The sequence below is a fragment of the Amblyomma maculatum genome, chromosome 1 (assembly GCF_055883805.1).
Source record: "Amblyomma maculatum isolate TAMU_Amacu chromosome 1, ASM5588380v1, whole genome shotgun sequence".
NCBI lineage: Eukaryota > Metazoa > Arthropoda > Arachnida > Ixodida > Ixodidae > Amblyomma > Amblyomma maculatum.
Genome location: NC_139344.1, coordinates 135,203,087 through 135,223,972, shown reverse-complemented (window position 1 = coordinate 135,223,972; position 20,886 = coordinate 135,203,087). Strand labels below are relative to the sequence as shown.

At 46.5% G+C, this 20,886-nt stretch overlaps 1 protein-coding gene across 1 annotated transcript; it reads left to right on the top strand.

The window, feature by feature from the left end:
• The first annotated feature begins 5,385 nt into the window (after positions 1-5,385).
• On the top strand, positions 5,386-7,524 carry LOC146203996 (uncharacterized). The gene is made up of 2 exons (XM_084586089.1): positions 5,386-5,446; positions 6,830-7,524. The coding sequence occupies exons 1-2, from the start codon at positions 5,386-5,388 to the stop codon at positions 7,522-7,524; spliced, it is 756 nt and encodes a 251-aa protein (XP_084442215.1).
• The last annotated feature ends 13,362 nt before the right edge of the window (positions 7,525-20,886 follow it).

Genomic DNA, 20,886 nt, shown 5'->3' with positions numbered 1-20,886 from the left:
CGCACTGCCTCCGCCAATTCTGCCCACGTGTTATGCACCCCGAGTTCGAGCAGTCGTTCGCTCGAGGTACCCATGGGCAGTCCTAGCGCCTTCTTAACGCATCTTCGAATCAGGCAGTCTAACTTCTCTTTTTCGCCGGCCTTGATGTCCAGGTAGGGCGTGGCGTAACTGATTCTGCTTATTACGTATGCCTGGATTAGTTTTAGTAAATTTCTCTCCTTGAGGCCTCTTCCTTTAGTGGCGACCCTCCTCAAGAGCCCGAGGGTTTGCATCGCGTAACTTTCTAATTTTTTCAGGACCTCTCCGTTGTGACCGTGGGATTGAATGACCATCCCCAAAATCCTGATCTGATCTACTTTTGGCACCGGTTTGCCCTCCACCTGAATATGAAACTCCCCGCTATGCTTGCAGCGGAGGTACTTCGGGTTATAAACGAACAACTCAGATTTATGCGGGGAGCACGAAAGTCCCCTTTTAGCCGCGTAATCGACAATGATGTCGGTTGCTGCTTGCAGGCGTTCCTCCGTACTCGCATCGCTCCCATGGTTAATCCAGAGGTTAATATCGTCCGCATACATGCTAAAATTTAGCCCCTTGATTTGGTTAAGTTTACCCGGGAGGCCTCTCATTGCCACGTTGAATAGAAAAGGCGATAGCACTGAGCCCTGCGGTGTGCCTTTGCTTCCTAACTCTATCGTAGGAGATTCTAAATTTTGAAATATCATGCAGGCTTTTCTGCCCGATAAGAAGTCTTTTATGTAGTTGTACGTTCTCTCCCCTACTCCGAGCACTTCGAGCCCTTCGAGAATAGCCTCGTGCCTGACATTGTCGAAGGCCTTGGTGAGGTCTAGGCCCAGGATCACTTTGGCGTCTCTCGATCGCGAGTCTATGATATCATGCTTTAGTCGGAGCATTACGTCCTGCGTGCACAAGTGTGGTCGGAAACCGACCATTTCGTGCGGCCACAGGTTGTTTTGCTCCATAAAGCACGTTAATCTTGTCTCTATTACGTGCTCCAGCAACTTCCCTACGCATGAGGTTAGGGAAATCGGTCTCAAATTTTCCAATTGCGGGGGTTTTCCCGGTTTGGGTATTAGTATTATGTTTGCCGTTTTCCACTGATCTGGCAACTGGCTCGTTTCCCAAACTTTTCCAATGAATTCCGTTAGAAGACTAGAGTCATCGTCTAGATTCCTTAGCATTTTATTGGTGATCCCATCGGGGCCCGGGGCTGATTTAGTTTTTAGTCTTACAATTTCCGCCCTTACCTCTGCCTCCGTGATGGGGGCGTCAAGCGCCTCATTGGGTGTGCCACCGTAGCTCGGGAGTGGGGAACGCTGGTTGTTTGCAACATACGTTTTTACTAACTTATTCATAAACGCCGCATCGTCTCCTTCAAAGGCGTGCCTGACTTTTGCCAATCTTATTCCCGATTGAGTTTTTGAATTTGTTGGGTCCAGCAAATGCCGGAGCATGCCCCACGTTTTGGAGAGATTCATGCCTCCCTCCATTTCGTCGCATCTGCTGAGCCAGTTTTGTTTGCACAATTTGATCGCGTAGCTTTCAATTTCCTTGTTATGCCTCGCGATTCGTCTTCTAAGATTCTTGTTCCACTTTTGTTTCTTCAGCCTGCGTTAAAAGCCGTGTTAACCGAGCCAAACGAAAGTTCCTGGGTGGCCTATAGGGGTATGCGAGCCTGACTCCGGATCCAAGTGTCTCCGTGGGTTCGATTCCCAACTCAGATGTGCTGTCTAAGCTGGCAGTTCGTGCGCATTCTGCTATGACATGTGGTATCGTGACGTCATGCAAACTGCCGACACAGACGCGACCGTCGCTTCTGCGTGAGCCTGTAGGCTTCAGAGGTAGATTGCGTGTTGCTCAGAATGTGGGTAGTAGTGCCACCGCATACAAAAGACTCTGCCACTAACTGTCGCCTGCTGTGGGCTGCAGACCAGGCGCGGACCTCGCGCAGCGGAAGTTTGTAATTGTTATACCCGCTTTAAGTGACAAAACCGGTCCATGATCCGTCGAGGCGTCGACTGAATCCCAAGCGTCTAACGTACAGTTGGGAAAAGTAATAATGGATAATGTACAAGGCGGCAATGAAATGACAGCTAAAAACTGTTCACTGCCTTAAGACGATTAGCTAAAATATGCATATTTAAGTGGGTTATACCGAACGAGCTTGAATAGCCGCAACTCAGATAAATAAACAGAAGAACACCAGGGCAAACTTTTCGCTCATCCAGACTTTTCTAACCTCTTAAGCCTACACACTTGCGTTCGGCAAGGCCTTTTGGTGATTAGCTTTTACGACTAGCGAGTCACGATTTCAAGAGAGAGACAGTTGAGTGTTGGCAGATATTACATCTTTAATAATGTGCGCCATGCGCTGTTGTGCCTATAGATGAAAATATCCCGGTCTGCTAGCAAAGTAGCGCACACTTCAGAACCATGCAAAATGGTGTCACTGCACTACAGAAAGTTTGCGTTGTGCTCTTCAGCGAAAACGTATTGAGCCCCTTCTGGGCATCCTATTCAAGTGCGTTAAGCCTTACTAACTATTAGCTAGATCGGCGCCAACATTTGAAAGAAGAAAAGAAGGGGCATTAAAGTTGAGCTACAATGCGGCTGCAGTAATATCTTTTAGGTTGTGAGAAGCACAGGTAATGCTGAAAAATGTACAGTAGAGCGTAGCTATAGAACTGAACCAAATACCTTTTCGCTTGGTGCCCCGAAACGGTGACGGTGGCTACCTGGCCGGGGTGTTTCCTTGGGAGCAGGCTTGTACAAATACCCAATCCAAAGTGTATAAGCAGCCTTTCTGACGATCGTGGCGATTGGGGAATATTCTAGGAACCCAGACCTTTCCTGGTTATCGAGGACATTAACGTCAGCGTCTACATTTCGTATTCTTATTGAGTCCTTTTGTCTGCCATCGCATGATCAGGGCCTTGGCTATTGGCCGTCTCATTTTCCTATATGCAGCACGAAATGCCTGGCAATGTGTTTCATCTTTATTAAACTTTATGCCTGGTACTGTATTTAAGCTCTATTAAAATTTATGCATAAAGTTTAATAGAAATTAAACACAGTGTCAGGCATTTCGCGCTGCATATAGGACAATGAGACGGCCAATAGCCAAGGCCCTAATCATGGGATGGCAGACAAAAGGACTCAATAAGAATACGAAATGTACACGTTGACGTTAATGTCTTTGATAATCAGGAAAGGTCTGGGTTCCTAGAATAATGTCGCTGTTGCTCTTGAACTTTTTATTGGAGCACTCGAGTTCTTAAAGAGCAACTCCGAAGGTTTTCCGTAACTACATCACATTCCTCCAAATCTCCTCTCTCTGACAAAAATAAAAAAAAAATAGCAACGAATAAACCAAACAGAAAGTAGGTTTCGGCCAACCAGTCATGGGCATGTCGCGACATACCAGGCTATGGTGTCACGAGTACAGTCGCAAAAGCAATCGTGCGCGCGTTAATTGGCTGAAATGGCGACTGCAAGGAACAGCTGGGGTCACTATATTTTTCTGGAATGACCGAAATCAAGCTCAACATATTGTCCTGCAATAAACGTATGGAATCGATATAGACGGTCATCGTCCAGTCATGTCACGCGCCCAATGTTGCTCGCAGAAATCTCCTCGATTGATGTCACGAATTAGGAATTTTTAAATTCATTTGCGCTGCAACATAGCATTACGGCTCTGCGAAATTTGGTACAAATGACCAGAAAACTCAGAGGAACTTACCGCGAAAGTGCCAGTAAACTTCTGGAGAGGTTAAGAAAAACGCCGGAGTTGTTCCCTAACTTCGAATGTTCGCAGCTTCGAGCACCCGCTTAGCGGCAGGACTGTACGGGATACGACTCGTTCGCTGTATGGCTTTATTATGAGGGTGGACCCAGAATCCTAGAGCAGCATTTAAAAGTGCACATATCTCCACACTAATAGATATTTGAAGACGAATAAGGGAAGAGTGGCATAATATGGTCTTCGTAAATTTACTACCCTTGTCAGAACCGGTAACTTTTCCCCATAATGTGAATTTAATTCCCCTCCTTTCTCAAGTTTTATAATTGCTGGAATTCGCAAGGTAAAAATAGGGTCATGTTGTTTCAGCGCTATTTCGGGTACAAAGTGGGTTTCAGCTCTTTAAAGAGATAACCATTCGATTTTCTCCGGGTTATTTTTGCTGTCTCCATTATTTTGTGCGGGGCTAAGAATAATATCAGTTTTGCTTTTTGTTCAATAATAGCACAGCAATGACAGGTCGTGCTCAATTTTTTTTTCCTGATAAGATATTTCATTTTGCTTCTGAAGCACCTTTTGCGCGGCGCTTCTACGTCGATAAAGCACCTGCGTCCCTTAGTTTGTTAACTTCGAAGATATGTATTATCACTTCCATAATAATAAGCGCACGAAAGCTCATGGAAGGACGTCGTTAGCGTGACTAACGATTGTTAAAGTGTTGCCAGTAATATGCCGGGTCAATGAGTCGGGTTTTTGCCTCTCGTTTATTGAAAGCAGTTTTTGCATTTATCTTCAAATTAAGCCTTATCGTGAATAACAGGCGTTAAAAGAGGTCCATAATAATCACTTCACTGAAAACTTCACTGCGGAATAACCACAAAGTATCAGCTAATTTCCGTGTGCCGTTTCCAGCTTTGTGCTCTGGTAAACTACATTATCTATAAATGGCCCATTTCTTTTTTTTTTCTTTTTTTTTCCCAGAAATTCGGGTGCAACTAGATTATTAAGAAATCTGCTTGAGGTGCTCGAATCCAATTTAATTGAGTTTTTTTCTAACACAACAGGCCGTATATAGTACATTCCATTAACTTCTCCACGTACTATAGCAGCCTTCATTCAGAACGGCTTTTCGCCTGTAACAAAGCACACCAAGTTGACAACTGCAGTGCAAAGGAAAGCAGAAAAACGCTCCGTCGTTAGAGCTGCCAGCAGCGATGTTCGGTAAATAAATATTTCATCCATGCAGGCACAGAATACGATAAGGAGTAAATTTTCAGTTTTAGATGAGAAAAACAAGTCAGAAGAGGCACCGAAGAAAAATAACAATGTGAGTTCAGGGGCACCAGGGGGTTGGAAGAGAGAAGGGAGGCTGCGGGGTGGTGCAGAGAGAGGGCGAACGTGGCTGTTCTTACATGAATGCACATATAACGCCTCTACGGAGGTTATTGGCCCGGGCGTGACGGCAGGTCCACAAACAATCCCGTATACCGGGATGGGTTGACCCCGTTTGGCTTCAGTGCGATCCGTCAAAAAGCGGGTTTCCTCGACACCTCGAACGGGGCTCGCGGGATTCATATTGGTGAATGCTCTTGACTCAGCAACAGCTCTCTAGTGGAGACAATATGTTGCTGCTGGCGTCCCGATGTATTCTGCTAGCTGCACTAGTCATCGCGATAATGGCCGGTAAGTGATGTCGTTTTTTATTCTTCGCTTACGTCTATACCAGCATCAACATATATAGCACCACTGAATATTCGCTTGTTTTATTGAATTAGGCTGATTTTGTTTTTTTGTTTTTTGCATGGCTAGAATCAGTACCGTACGCAGTTATTCCTGTTTATCGATAAATTCCATTTTCGCGTCTCGTTTTCCATTTATGCGTGTCTTTCTATGCGGTTGAGAAATCTGGTTATGCTAATAGAGAAAGAAAGAAATCCTTATCAGGATTATCGCTCTCAAATATGTCTGAAAACAAGGTAGTCGCAAACGCAGATTAAGAATAATACACTCAGTATGTAACAATGTTGTGGCTTGAAGCATTATTTTATGTTCAATGAAATAATGGTTCAGCAAATTTGGCATATTCTCCTGAATTAGAGCTCGTTGACTATGTTCGTTGTTCATGTTAATCAGATATTTTACGATGCAATTATTATTTTAAAACTCATTCACTGATTCATTCATTGCTGTAAATGTGAAACAAAATGCAATGCGTATCATTTTATGTCTGACACAAATGTAGACAAAGCTTATATTACTCTCCTCTTGACACGGCTGATATTCAACGACAGCACCGAAAAAATTGGAGGACTCTTAAGCTTGTCTTTAAGAGTTCAACGCGATATCGTTATCGGGCCCCGTTCGCTGTTTTTAAACCCCAATGCTTTGAAGACGACTTATAGATGTATGAGGCTTTGAATCTGGCGGCGGCTCGCGCCATCTGTTGGGGCAGCGCCGTGCGATGGAATGAATATTCCAGCGAACACCGCATCGCAGGTAAGCAAAGCGGAAATGTTCTTTGCTTATCTCTAATGACGCACGTAAACATTAGCTCACAGTCCTAAGCCAATGCATACATTAAGTCCACCTTCACTCGGAGAGAAGCAATGCGGTTCTGTGGAGGAGAGGTTGCGTGCTCGCTTTGCTGTTTCTTTCTTCTGATTTTCGCGTTACAACCACGATGCCGACACCGGCTTTTATGCGACACGGGGCCCTTAACACTATCTCGTTAAAAAGAAATGCATAACATAACACTTCCAGCTCTTTCCATAACTCGACGCATCTGCAACGTAGGCCCACGCGTTAAAGTGCTGGTGTGGTCGAAGACTCGAAAAGGGTATCAAGATGAATCGAAGCTGGATTGCAGCACTTCACGATAATGCTACGCGTTGCTGTACTATAACCAGAGAAAAGAACGCGCTCGTTCCTTTCCGCGGTGCTTTTATATAGGACTCATCCATGTAATGCGACTTATTTTGAAGCGGATAGTACAATTCATGGCATGCCCATTGTGTTCAGCGTTTGGCGCCGTGAATACAATTAATTTTGAGCATTATTTGTTTTCAGAAAACGCGACTGTGGAACAAAACATCAGCGATCGTGGGCGGCAATGCTGTCCTGATTTGAACGTGACGTTTCCTGAATTCGATGATGAGGAAGTGGAGGAGGAGCGTGACGAAGATCGCGCTCCGCCTGTCCAGCAGAGGGGGCCTTACTACGCTGCTCGTCCGACGCACCTGATGACCGTGCGCCAGTCGAGCCTGAACTACTTGCTGCGTCCTTATCAAATGCCTTACACCGTCGTTTTCCGGAGGCCCGCTATGAGGCCGCAGAGGCCGCCGGCGTTCGCTGTCTATTCACAGAGGCCCTCCGGTAACAGAAACGGCAGCTTGTCCGCTACTCCCGTTAGGATGGGCGGAGCTTACGGAATGCCTCTTTACTCTCGTGTCCCCGCGTACGGTACCCCGTATTACCGTCCCTATTACCACCACGTGTACAGGGGCTCCGCGCTGGCACCCATCCCTGCCACTGGATTCGTGGTGCCGTACCCTGCTCCTCCCCAGACGGGACTGCAACCGCCTGCGCAGGTCACGGTACCTGTATTCATCAACGTTGGCACAGGAGGTATTCCAGCTGAGTATCAACCTGACGGTGACGGCGCCTCTGGCTTCCTGGCCGCAGTAGGAGGGCCACCGTTCAAGGTGACCGTGCCACACATTGCAGACTCTTCATCCAAAGGCAACGCATCCGCAATCTCGTGAACACCTGCCAGTGGCAGTGCCGCTTTTGTTCGAGCATCGGGAACGAAACCAGTGGTCTCCTAAAAACTTCCTGCGATCTCAGTCTCTTGGTCTGCTCCGAGTACCTTTTGCGATCATTTGCGAACAATGTATCGTTGTGATGCTGTGTGTATTTTATTGCTGTATAAGCTCGATTCTCGCTCATTTACCGTCTGAACGTAATAGTTTACACGATTAATAAAGCACTGTATTTGCCTTCTACTCACAGCACTGCAGCAAGTCACAGGAGTACAGTATGTGTACAACATTCGCGCATTGCTTGCTGCTGACGGGCGGCACACACCGCTCATATTAACCATTAAACATGACTCTAATTGCTCTTCTAGAGTCTCTGAAAATATGAAAGACGTGCTTACCACTTACACGTGACCTCTCCACTCTACCCTTCAAGAATTTCCCGCCAGCGCACAAGTTAGCAGTGCCCAACTGCTGGTCTTATTATTCATGATGTCATAGAATTTTTTACAAGCAGCTTCAAATGGGTTTTGTGGCTGTGTAAAGGCAGACGTCAGGTCCATTATATTGCATTATACCATCATGCCACCTCACATATGGTTTATCCTTGACGATTAGTAACTCACCGCGATTACTCAGCGGAAGGGTGTAAGAAATGGTTGCGGTGTTCGCCTAAAGTGAACGAGGGACAGAACAGCGGTCGCATCATCGGGCTCAGAAGTCGATCGCTCTCACCACTGAGCTACACAGGTGGACGAGGAATGGTAAGGTCGATGATGTCAGACCGAGCGTTACTGGTGTCGTTTGCGAAATGCAAAATTTTAGATGAGATGCTATCAAAAATCGTGTCCATGTAAGACAGATTTTCCGTAACGGTACCACACCAGAAATAATGAGTGGATGAGGATTATATTTTTCCTTTGTTGATTTTTGGTAGCAGACAGAACCTGCCGGGCACCACCGGACGAATTGATTGCACCGGGTGAGTGGATAACATCGAGCTGACGGAGAGCACAATGAGGTATCCTTCGGGATAGGTACTCTAAAGGATATCCACGCTTGTCTTTTGCTCTTTATTGCCATCATGCCTTTTTTTAGATCGCGTATATTCACGCTTGTCTTTTACTGTTTATTGCCATCATGCCTTTAGATCGCGTACAATTTTTCATCTTGTGACTTTTGCTATCACACATTCAGGAGTGTATCTTGGGACTTAGAGTATGTCAATTGAGTATCCCACGCATGCAATGTTTGCCTGCTGCCGCCGCGTTGTGGAGCTACAATAAACAAAGCCCTAAAAAAAAATTCGCAGTGTAGCTTTTCAGGCAGCTACTTTTACTCATATGTCGTGTTGCAGCCCCGTGCCCGACATGTGTTAATTTCTTATGCGATGAAGAGTGCTGCACACGGTAACGCACCCAGCTACAAATTCTGTGACCTCCGCTTTCATTCATACATTATGACGAAGATAGGTTCCACAAAGGAAACCTCAGTGAACTACTCTTCATTCATTTTTCACCACACACGCAGGCACTCCCACACGCGCACATGCACACACGGATGCAAAGGCGGAGTGTTAATTGGTTGGTTGGCTTGTGGGGTTTAAAGTCCCAAAGTGGCTCAGGCTATGACAGACGCCGTAGTGGAGGGCTCCGAAAATTTCGACTACCTGAGGATCTCTAACGTACATTGACAACACACAGCACACGGGCGCCTTGCTTTTCGCCTCCAATGAAAGGCGGCTTCGGCGGCCGCCTTTCGTTGACGGAGGGTGTGTCAAATGATTCCATACAGATTTATTTATTTATTTATTGTTTCCTCAAGGGTCCACAGGGGACATTACATGAGGGGTGGGCAAACAAAAAGTTAATACGAACACAGATGGTCTTCAATGGCGGTTTTGAATAGAACACGATTGTTGATGGCCGCCACTTCGGATGGAAGGTCATTCCAGTCATTGGCTGTTCGAAGAAAAAATGACATTTTATATGTTTCGGTGCGGGCCCGTTCAGGGTAGACGGCGTTAGGGTGACTATGACGAGAAAAGCGATGAGCGCGTGTTATCGGGGCAGTTTCATGATCGGAAGTGTGATAAAATTTATGATACAGCGAAAGACGGGCGATTTTACGCCGACAGGCCAGTGTTGGGAGATTAAGCTGAGATTTTAGTGCTGTAACGCTAGTATAGCGAGAGTAGTCTGAGCAAATGAATCTGGCGGCGCGGTTTTGGACTGCTTCGAGCGTGGTGATTAGGTTAGTATAGTGGGGATCATATGCAGCACATGCGTAATCAAGTTTAGGACGTATGAAAGTTATATAAGCAAGAAGCTTAATGGGAGGGGGAGCTAGTGATAGGTTACGGCGCAAATACCCTAGGACTTGATTGGCTGAATTGGTGATGTGGTGAATATGATGCGACCAGGTTAAATCTTTACTTAAATGGATACCAAGATACTTGTATGAGTCAACGGATGAAATAGGATTGTTGATAATTGTATAAGTATTTTCACGGTGGTTGCGCCGGCGATGGAAAGAAATAAGTGACGTTTTACTGCTATTTAGGGACATGAGCCAAGTACTACACCATTCTTCGACGCGTGCGAGATCTTCTTGAAGAATGGTGGCGTCGGAGGAATTATGTATTGGGCGGTAGATGACGCAATCATCCGCAAAGAGTCGGACATTAGATCTGATGTTAGAGGGTAAATCATTTATGTAGATAAGGAACAGAAGAGGGCCTAAAACGGTCCCCTGAGGGACGCCAGACAAGACAGGGGAGAGGGATGACGAGTGTGAGTTAGCATGAACGAATTGATAACGATCAGTAAGGAAGGCTCGAATCCAATCCAGAACTAGGGGATGAAGGTTTAGGCGTGACAGTTTAAGAATTAGGCGCGCGTGCGGGACTTTATCAAATGCTTTTTCGAAATCCAGAAATATTCAATCCGTGGGAATGTTACGATCTAGGCATGCGTGTATATCATGAAGAAAAAGAACAAGTTGCGTGTCACAGGAATGGTCTTTACGAAAGCCGTGTTGGTTAGAATGAAAAAAATTACGAGATGATAAAAACTTGGCAGTATGAGAATATATGATATGTTCCATAATTTTACAACAAACACAGGTTAATGAGATTGGCCTATAGTTAAGTGGTGAAGATCTGTTACCTTTCTTGTGGACTGGAATGACCTTCCCAATGCGCCAGTCCCGTGGTAATGAGCACGAAGAATATGACTGCTGAAAAATCAGAGACAATATGATACTGCAGAGGTCTTTGGTGTTTTTGAGGATTTTGGCATTGATGCCGTCAATACCAGCGGATGAAGAATTTTTTTTAGTTTATCGATGACCATGGCGATGCCGCGCGGTTCAAATGCAATGTTATCCATAGGTGTGTGAAGAAAACTGGGTGCATCAGGGAGGTTATTAAGAGGTTCGTTTGTGAATATAGAACAAAATGCATCATTTAGAATATTAGGAACCTCTGATTCAGAAGAGGAAACACCAGAATTATCAGTCAGAGAAATTATGCTAGAGGTCGAGGGGCAAATAGTTTTCCAGAAACGCTTCGGGTTTTCATGCAGCATGTTAGGCAAGGTGGATGAGTAGAAGTTATTCTTAGTTTTGATGACCTCGGTATCGTAATTAGCCGCGGCAGTGTAATATTTCTCCCAGGCGGTAGCCGTGCCTGTAGTTTTAGCTGCACGAAATAATCGCTTCTTTTTGTTATTTAATCTTTTAAGTGTTTTGTGATACCATGGGGATCCAGGACGTTCTGTTACGGTTATGGTCGGGATATGTAAATTTATTAGGCGTTGCATTTCGGACTTAAAGAGTAACCAGTTAGATTCAAGAGAGCGTAGTGAAAAACCAGACGAAAAGTTATCAAGGAAAGCAGCAAGATCGCGGTTAAAGCCAACGTAGTTACCTTTATTATAGAGGGTAAGCGTTTTCTTGATCTTTTTCGCGTTTCGTAAATCACAAGAAAATGTAGCATGAATGGCCATGTGGTCGCTGAGCCCTTTAATGTAAGTGATGGGTGAGAAGCTATTAGGTTGTGATGTCAGCACAAGGTCCAGAATATTAGCAGAATGATCTGTTAAACGAGTTGGACGGTCGATTATTTGATCTAATCCAAACGTGAGGCAGGTGTGAGCAAATTCACACTCAGGGTTAGATTTTGAAAGCGTGGAAGCAAGATCCGACCAGACGATAGATGGAAAGTTGAAGTCGCCAAACAATAAGATTGGAGTATTGGTATAAAGGGTCGTTAGCGTGTTTAGGGCATCATGCAACAAGGAATTAAATAAAGGATCATTGTTTGGGGGGCGATAGCATATACCAATGAGAACACGTGGATAACATGCATTACAGCAGAGCCAAACCATTTCCAATTTGCTTGAAATTGTCACACGTGAGCAACGTAATGAGCGATCAGTGGCAATGAGAACCCCCCCACCCCTCATTTCGCTACGATCTGCTCGAAATATATCAAAATTCGGAAGGGAGGGTAAAATCTCAGTGTCGCAAACAGTAGAGGTGAGCCAAGTTTCGGTTAACAGAATTACGTTAGCAGAACATGATTCAACGAGGTTACATAAAGCATCGCGTTTTGGGATCACACTACGGATGTTAGTGAATAAGAATGATAATGAGGAACGGTAAGTCTGCTTCGCAGTGTGATTCTGTTGAAGTGGTTGCTAGGGTTGCTCATGTTCAACTACATGATTAGTGGTGCGATCAAATATATAAGTCTTACTTCCGGATATCAACTTGTCATGGCGTAATTTAAATTTTAGCCCTTCGCGTTTACCATAGTCATAGAGGCTTTTCCGCGCGAGACGGGTGTTTGGAGAATAATCCTCGGAGACACTGAAGCCAGTACCTTTGAATTTGCTATTCACCGATAGTACATGCTGCTTGTCTTTAAAATGAGCTAATTTGACGATAATCGGCCGGTTTTTATTTGGTGAATATGTGCCTAGTCGGTGGGCACGTTCAATGCTGCGAGGTTCGAGGGTGTTACGACCAAGCATCCGCATTTGCGCGCTCTATTGTTCGCCTGTGGGCATGGATAAGTTTTGTGAATATGTGGTGATGGTCCAATGGCTCTAAGTGAGCCTGTTTCCAGGAATCCTGTTTTGTAAGCATGTTTTGCTTTGTGGACAACCTGCAAATGCCAAATTGACCCTGTCAAGAGAACGTCTGGAAAAACACAAAGAAACGTCCCCCTGCGGGAAATAGCAGGAAGTGCTTTCTTTCTTTTGTTCACCCTTCCAGTCGAGAAGTGCTATCCTCCAGTGATGAATGCCTCCTATCCAAAGGAGACGACAGAGTGACATGTCCGCTGACGTGCAGGACAAGAAAGGAGCATGACTCATACGGCCATTAAGTGATTTCCCGGGAATGCAGGAAAGATTTGCAATTGTCGAAAAGGGACCATGTTGGGAGCCCTATGCGGCGCCACGTGCACTCGGGTTTCTGAGAAGTAAAACCCCTTGTCGGAACCAGCCTGTGGTTTCTTTGCTGAAGAATAGAAATGTACCTCCTCTCCTCGCCGTTCCCAAGCTTTTCCCGCCAACAAGCGATCACGCCCAACGAATGAATGCCGGACCAGTCAGTGCTTCAGACCATCAGTGATGTGTTCGATTGGATGCCGATACCTGAGGGGCGTGCCCTGGATTTGGTTGGTCAGCATCTTCAGAGAGGGGCTGGACATAGGGGGTTTTTAAGGACGCTGCAGAGCACGAAATGTCGCTCTGGGCCCTGGGTAAACGGCTCATCCAGTCGCTTCTCGCTATGAACTCTTAACGCTTGTCATTTTGCTGATGTACCCTTCTTTTTCTTGTAAATATTCTTGTAAATATTGTAAATAAGTTTTCTCAAAGTGCCATTAAACCTGCTTGTACATATTTTACCAACTTCGAAGATTCAGTCCTTCTTCAACCCGAGTCTCTGCACGCTACCAAGTGAAGGCCGGGTCGACGTAGCCCCAGCGTCACGACAACTGGTGGCAGCGGTGGGATAAAGCCCCAAAACTGGTGATCAGCGGTGGGATCTGAATCTACAAGCACAACGACTGGTGCCCAGCGTTGGGATCTGAATCTACAAGCCACAACATCTGGTGATTGGAGGTGGATCTGAAGCTACAAGCCACAACATCTGGTGATCGGAGGTGGCATCTCAAGCAACAAGCAGGCGCAACAATCGGCCAACAAGAAAGCAGCTCGGAACATCGATCGCATGTGTGGGTGAGTGCTTGGCTTTTCTTCTGATGTGGACCAGGTTCTAGAACAGGGTTAGATTTTAGAACTGGTAAAAAGTGTTGAAACGCCTTTAGGTTTGGTAGTTTGCACTGTTGTTTTGGAAGTAGCCGACACTCGGAGCGATCATGGACCTACAAAAGCTGCAGAAACCGGAACTGTTGCAATTGTGTGAGGAATTGGGAATTGATACAAGTGGTTTGGCACGAAAACCCTTGATTATAAAGGCAATCACTGATCTGGGAACCGATGATGAGGAGCTCAGTGAAGCATGGAACCTCATCGGTCAAAAAAAGGAGCAGCTCAGACAGCAGAAAGAGCGGGAAAAAGAGGAAAAGAGGCGTGAGCGCGAACGTGAGTGGGAAAAAGAGGAAAAGAAGCGTGAAAGAGAAGCAAAAAAGCTGGACCAAGAAATTGAGCTCCGGAAATTAGAACTAGAGTTGAGCAAGAGGTCGGGCGATTGTCCCCAGCTAGCGGTACCTCGTCTCAACAAGGAGGCAGATTTCAAGATGTCAAAGTACATGCAGCCATATGTGATATCAGGGGATATCGGTCTGTATCTGGCTAACTTTGAGCGAACTTGCGAAAAACTGTCCTTCCAGCGAGACACTTGGTCTCAGAGATTATTGACGGTTCTGCCCTGCGAGGCAGCGGAGGTTGTCGCGCGGCTAAGCAAGGAGGACGCGGACAACTACGAGAAGGTCAAAGCTTGCCTTCTGAGAAAGTATAGGCTTAGCGCCGAGGCGTTCAGACAACGTTTTCGGAACGCTACTAAGTCCAGGGACGAGAGTTACCCTGAATTCCTGTACAATTTAAGAGTTAATTTGGGCGAGTGGCTAAAGAGCACTGATTCCTACAGTGATAGGGACGCTGTAGTCGAGCGAATTCTTTTGGAGCAGTTTTATAACTGCCTCCCAGAAAAAGAAAGAAATTGGTTACAGGACCGAGGCGAAATTAAGTCGGCAACTGAAGCTGCCGAACTTATTGAGGAGTATGCTTCGCGCCGACAATTCAGCAACCCAGCAGTGGATAGGCCCCGCAATCCCAAGTTCAGTGTGAAAAACCGTCAGAAAAGGCACTTTGCTAGATTTGCAAACGAAGAAAGGAAGGCTTCTTCAGGCAAACGCCCTAGAAAGGACGGCAGTGAGAAAAGTGGGGAAGTGACCAACGCGCAGAACACAAAGAAAAAGCTTGAGGCTAGGAAGCCGCTCACATGCTTTAGGTGTAATGAGCAGGGTCACATTGCCGTCAACTGCCGGAAAGAAAAGTTTGTTTTCTCGTATGTCAGTGACTGCGATGAAAATATGCAGCTTTTGGAACCCTACCTGCATGACCTAGTAGTCAACGGGAAGCCTTGCAAGGTACTGCGCGATTCGGCCGCAACGATGGATGTTGTCCATCCGGTGTATGTGTCGCCTTCCGACTATACAGGACAGTGTGCGTGGATCCGCCAGGTAGTGGAGGAACAGAGTGTGTGCTTGCCAATCGCGAACGTGGTCATCGAGGGCCCTTTCGGCAAGTTAACAACCGAGGCTGCCGTTTCAGGAAAGCTTCCTAAGTGCTATCCGTATTTGTTCTCCAACAAATCGGACATGCTACTGCGAAAGAGGGGCGTCCTTTTCGGAGACAGAGTTGTGCCAGCCTTAACACGTTCAAAGGCGCGAGAACTAGCTACACTGCTCATTCCAGAAAAATCCACTGCGGAAGAAACGGCAGTTAAAACAGTGGTCGATGCGGAAGATAGCGGGTCAGAAAACTTTGAGAGCGAGGCATCTCAGATAAGTCAACTAGAAAGTGAGCTTGATAAGACACGGAATGAGGACGTTCTAGAGAGTAACCTCTTGCCGCCGGTGTCTAGTAATCTCACGAGCCTTCTAAGTGGAACCCGAGAGGACTTAGCTATGGAGCAAGCCAATGATCCCAAGAATAAGCTCGAAGTACAGTGGGAAGGACCTGCTAAAGTCGTTGCAGAGCTTTCTGACACTAACTACGCAGTGAAAATCCCCGATAGGCGTAAAGCAGTGCGCATTTATCATTGCAATCTTATGAAGCCTTATGAGCAGAGGGAAGCCGTGGTAAATCTAACGTTAAACCTTCCCGAGGAGATGGGGGACAACTTGATTTGCCTCAGCGAAAAAGGAAGCAACGCTCAGGAGCTTCTCAAAAAGACGGAGCAGAGAGGAGAACTAAAGAAATCCCAGCTGTCCGATCTGGGCGAGATAATAACTGAGTTGGAGGCCTGCTTCGTGGACAGGCCAGGCAGGACTGATTTGACTGAGCACGATATTGAGCGGACTTCAGACGTGCCAGTGCGATCAAGGTGCTACCGATTTTCTCCAAGGCAAAGAGAAATTCTGGATAGGGAAGTAACTCGCATGCTGGAATTAGGAGTAATAAAACCCTCGGAAAGCGATTATGCTTCGCCTATGATCTTAGTAGAAGCTCCAGGTAAAGACCCTAGGCCTGTGGTAGACTACCGAAAGCTAAATTCTCTCACCAGGGATCAAGTGTATCCTATTCCGAATATTGAGGAGAGAGTAGAACAGGTCAGTAGAGCGGCATATGTGACTACGCTGGACCTTACTCGAGGATACTGGCAAGTACCGCTCACTGAACGCGCCAGCAGATACGCCGCTTTCGTCACTCCGACGGGCAGCTACCAGCCAACAATGATGAGTTTCGGGCTCAAAAATGTTCCATTTTGTTTTTCCCGACTCATGGATAGGGTTTTAAAGGGGTGTGAAACATTCGCGGTGCCTTATTTAGACGACATTGCGGTTTTTTCCGACTCATGGGCGGACCATATGGTACATCTAAGAGCTGTACTGAGCCTTTTGCGTCAAGCTGGACTAACCGTAAAGGCCGAGAAATGTTGCCTGGCAAGGGCGACCGTGGACTACTTGGGTCACAATGTAGGTCAGGGTTTCAGGAAACCCAGCGAGATTAAGATTTCTGCGGTAGCAGACTACCCGCGGCCGAGCACGAAGACGGAAATTCGAGCATTCCTGGGTCTGACTGGGTACTACAATCACTACATCCCTAACTATTCAGCTTTGGCTAGCCCTCTGACCGACGCTCTCCGCAAGACAGAACCGACAAATGTAGTCTGGGACGAACAAAAGGAAGCCTCCTTCGTAAACCTGAAGGCTGTGCTGATTAGCCGTCCGGTATTGCGAGCTCCAGACTATGACCGAGAATTCACGGTCCAGTGTGATGCCAGTGATCGAGGGTTAGGTGCTGTTCTCTGACAGAGAGATGACGACGGTAATGAGCACCCCGTGCTCTACTTGAGCAGAAAACTGAGTTCTAGAGAGAGGGCTTATTGCGCGTCAGAGAAAGAGTGCGCTTGCATTGTATGGGCCATTCAAAAATTGCAGTGCTATCTTGGAGGGGCCAAATTCACCGTAGAGACGGACCATTGTCCCCTGGCTTGGCTGCAAACTGCGACATCGAAGAACAGTCGCCTTCTTAGGTGGAGCTTGATTTTACAGCAGTACAATTTTGAAATAAGATACAAAAAGGGGAAGTTAAATGGGAATGCGGACGCGCTTAGCCGCTCTTTCTAAGCGGTCCGAGATGTTCCTCACCATGTATCCAAATTGATAATCAGGTTTTTTTTTTCGTGCGCTTGTATATGTGTGACTATGTAAAGCAGCACGATTGGTTTTCTAGGAATACGTGGGTCCTGAACGTCTTGAGAGTGGGCTTTTCTCGAACAACAATGGCAGTTTTCTTTTGACCTGGTCTCTTCAGACGGGAGCCGAGTGCTTGCTTCGACATGTGATTGAGTTTCAGACAGCTCGAGCAATTTGGCCTACAACAATCAAGACAACGCGACAAGCAACAGCGAGCTTCAAGCGTTCACGTGCAGACCATTAAGTCGTCTCTTCATGCAGCAGCTGGGACTGCTGCCCTCCGAGACTCTTCTGGCGGGGGAGGAGGCTGTTACGACCAAGCATCCGCATTTGCGCGCTCTATTGTTCGCCTGTGGGCATGGATAAGTTTTGTGAATATGTGGTGATGGTCCAATGGCTCTAAGTGAGCCTGTTTCCAGGAATCCTGTTTTGTAAGCATGTTTTGCTTTGTGGACAACCTGCAAATGCCAAATTGACCCTGTCAAGAGAACGTCTGGAAAAACACAAAGAAACGTCCCCCTGCGGGAAATAGCAGGAAGTGCTTTCTTTCTTTTGTTCACCCTTCCAGTCGAGAAGTGCTATCCTCCAGTGATGAATGCCTCCTATCCAAAGGAGACGACAGAGTGACATGTCCGCTGACGTGCAGGACAAGAAAGGAGCATGACTCATACGGCCATTAAGTGATTTCCCGGGAATGCAGGAAAGATTTGCAATTGTCGAAAAGGGACCATGTTGGGAGCCCTATGCGGCGCCACGTGCACTCGGGTTTCTGAGAAGTAAAACCCCTTGTCGGAACCAGCCTGTGGTTTCTTTGCTGAAGAATAGAAATGTACCTCCTCTCCTCGCCGTTCCCAAGCTTTTCCCGCCAACAAGCGATCACGCCCAACGAATGAATGCCGGACCAGTCAGTGCTTCAGACCATCAGTGCAGTGATGTGTTCGATTGGATGCCGATACCTGAGGGGCGTGCCCTGGATTTGGTTGGTCAGCATCTTCAGAGAGGGGCTGGACATAGGGGGTTTTTAAGGACGCTGCAGAGCACGAAATGTCGCTCTGGGCCCTGGGTAAACGGCTCATCCAGTCGCTTCTCGCTATGAACTCTTAACGCTTGTCATTTTGCTGATGTACCCTTCTTTTTCTTGTAAATATTCTTGTAAATATTGTAAATAAGTTTTCTCAAAGTGCCATTAAACCTGCTTGTACATATTTTACCAACTTCGAAGATTCAGTCCTTCTTCAACCCGAGTCTCTGCACGCTACCAAGTGAAGGCCGGGTCGACGTAGCCCCAGCGTCACGACAAGGGATACGTTTAGGTACTGGCTGCAGTGTTCAGTGATTATTTTTTCAGAATCTTGCCACAATTCATTGTCGGAATCTTTTATACCATAAAATACTAGATTGTTTCTTCGTGCTCGATTTTTCATATCGTCCAGTCGGGCAGTCAGTGCTTCCATTTCAGCCATGCATTTAGCTGTCGTAGATTTTATATTTTCGACTTCAGGTTTTATTGAGGAGAAAGAAGCGCAGTCTGCTTCAATTTTAGAAAGGCGGTTATTCACTTCAGTGAAAGCTTTTTCGTGGTCGGATAAAGATGTTTGGATTGATTTTATTTCAGTAAGCATTGTTAACTGCCCGTTCTGGACGTCCTGGATGGCTTTAAGCAGGTCGGATAAGGTTGGTTCAGTAGGTCCAGGATTGGATTCGACATCTCCAGCCATTAGAAGCAAGTCAAAAATTACACAAGAACATTCATAGAAAATACTACATGCACAGTGTGGGCTTGGCAGCACGAATAAAAGGCGGTTACTTGAGCGTTTTGCATACAAGAAATGGCAATTGCTCACCTGTACAAGCAAGAAGGGAAAATTCCGAAGGTAAGTGTGGCCCATCATTTCCGTGCCGCCAAGCCCACTGAAGGTCGCTTTGCTGTGGAAAGGGTTTATGTAGACATGCCGAAGTGGTGATAACTGAATCACGAGGCAGGTTCCCCGATAATGTGGTTGGAGCTGATGTGATTGATCCAGGGCAGGAAGACGCACATGCGCAAGTTGGGATGCGCGATGGTCAGATGCGTTGGCTACGCGGCAACGGCACTCGTCCGAGAGATGTTGTTCCTGCTCCCAGGGAAGGCGTTCCAAGGCTGGAACGTGAGCGCGGCCACCGCTGTCAACGAGGGGCATCGGTACATGGCGTGGCACACCGGCAGGGTCCTGGAAGCGAGCGCAGCAGAGGCCAAGGAGCTGTACAAGCAAGAAGGGAAAATTCCGAAGGTAAGTGTGGCCCATCATTTCCGTGCCGCCAAGCCCACTGAAGGTCGCTTTGCTGTGGAAAGGGTTTATGTAGACATGCCGAAGTGGTGATAACTGAATCACGAGGCAGGTTCCCCGATAATGTGGTTGGAGCTGATGTGATTGATCCAGGGCAGGAAGACGCACATGCGCAAGTTGGGATGCGCGATGGTCAGATGCGTTGGCTACGCGGCAACGGCACTCGTCCGAGAGATGTTGTTCCTGCTCCCAGGGAAGGCGTTCCAAGGCTGGAACGTGAGCGCGGCCACCGCTGTCAACGAGGGGCATCGGTACATGGCGTGGCACACCGGCAGGGTCCTGGAAGCGAGCGCAGCAGAGGCCAAGGAGCTGTACAAGCAAGAAGGGAAAATTCCGAAGGTAAGTGTGGCCCATCATTTCCGTGCCGCCAAGCCCACGGAAGATGTTTCCTTGAAAGGCTGTGAAAGATACACCGGCGCAATATGTTAAGGTGGGTCTTACGGCAAGGCAGGCGTTATCTGCGTGGTACAGTGCATGCAAATACGGTTACTTAAATAAATTAACTAATCGACTTCCTAATTTACTGTTTCAAAATATTACATTGCAAAACTGAAGGCCTTCAACACTGAAGGTAAATTCAGTCGGTAAAATTTTGAACTCGGCATTGTGGTTAGAAATATCCAGGGTGAATAATACGCTATTATCAGTGCTCCAAGTTAGCTTTGCCGCAGCTCACATTCGATGTGCCCTGAGCGATATCGCACTCAGGACATTTCTGAGCGCGATATATTCACGAGAGTCATGTAAACGTCTTCTGAGTCATAAAGGACGTAAACTTCGCCTGTATACCATTCAAGCAGCGCGTGGGAGAAAGCCAGCTTGAAATTTTTTCAAAAGTATTTTCTTTTTTTTTTTTTTAATTTTCTATACAGCGAACCAGGATGCCAGTTCCAAAATTTAATTTGAAATAAAATGGGCTCGGCATTAATTTTCACAGCCTTCAACATCCCCAGTCTATTTATATCCCCTAAAGCCAAAGACAATAAAGTTCTTCAGATAATTTTAGTTAATTATTCGACTTTTTTGTTGCAACCCATCCCGTAAATAATGTCCGCCCTACCATGAAGTCATCGTGAACAGACTACCCCAAAGTATCCAGAGCCGACTACACTGGGTGTCCCAGCTTAAGCTAATTGGCTAACT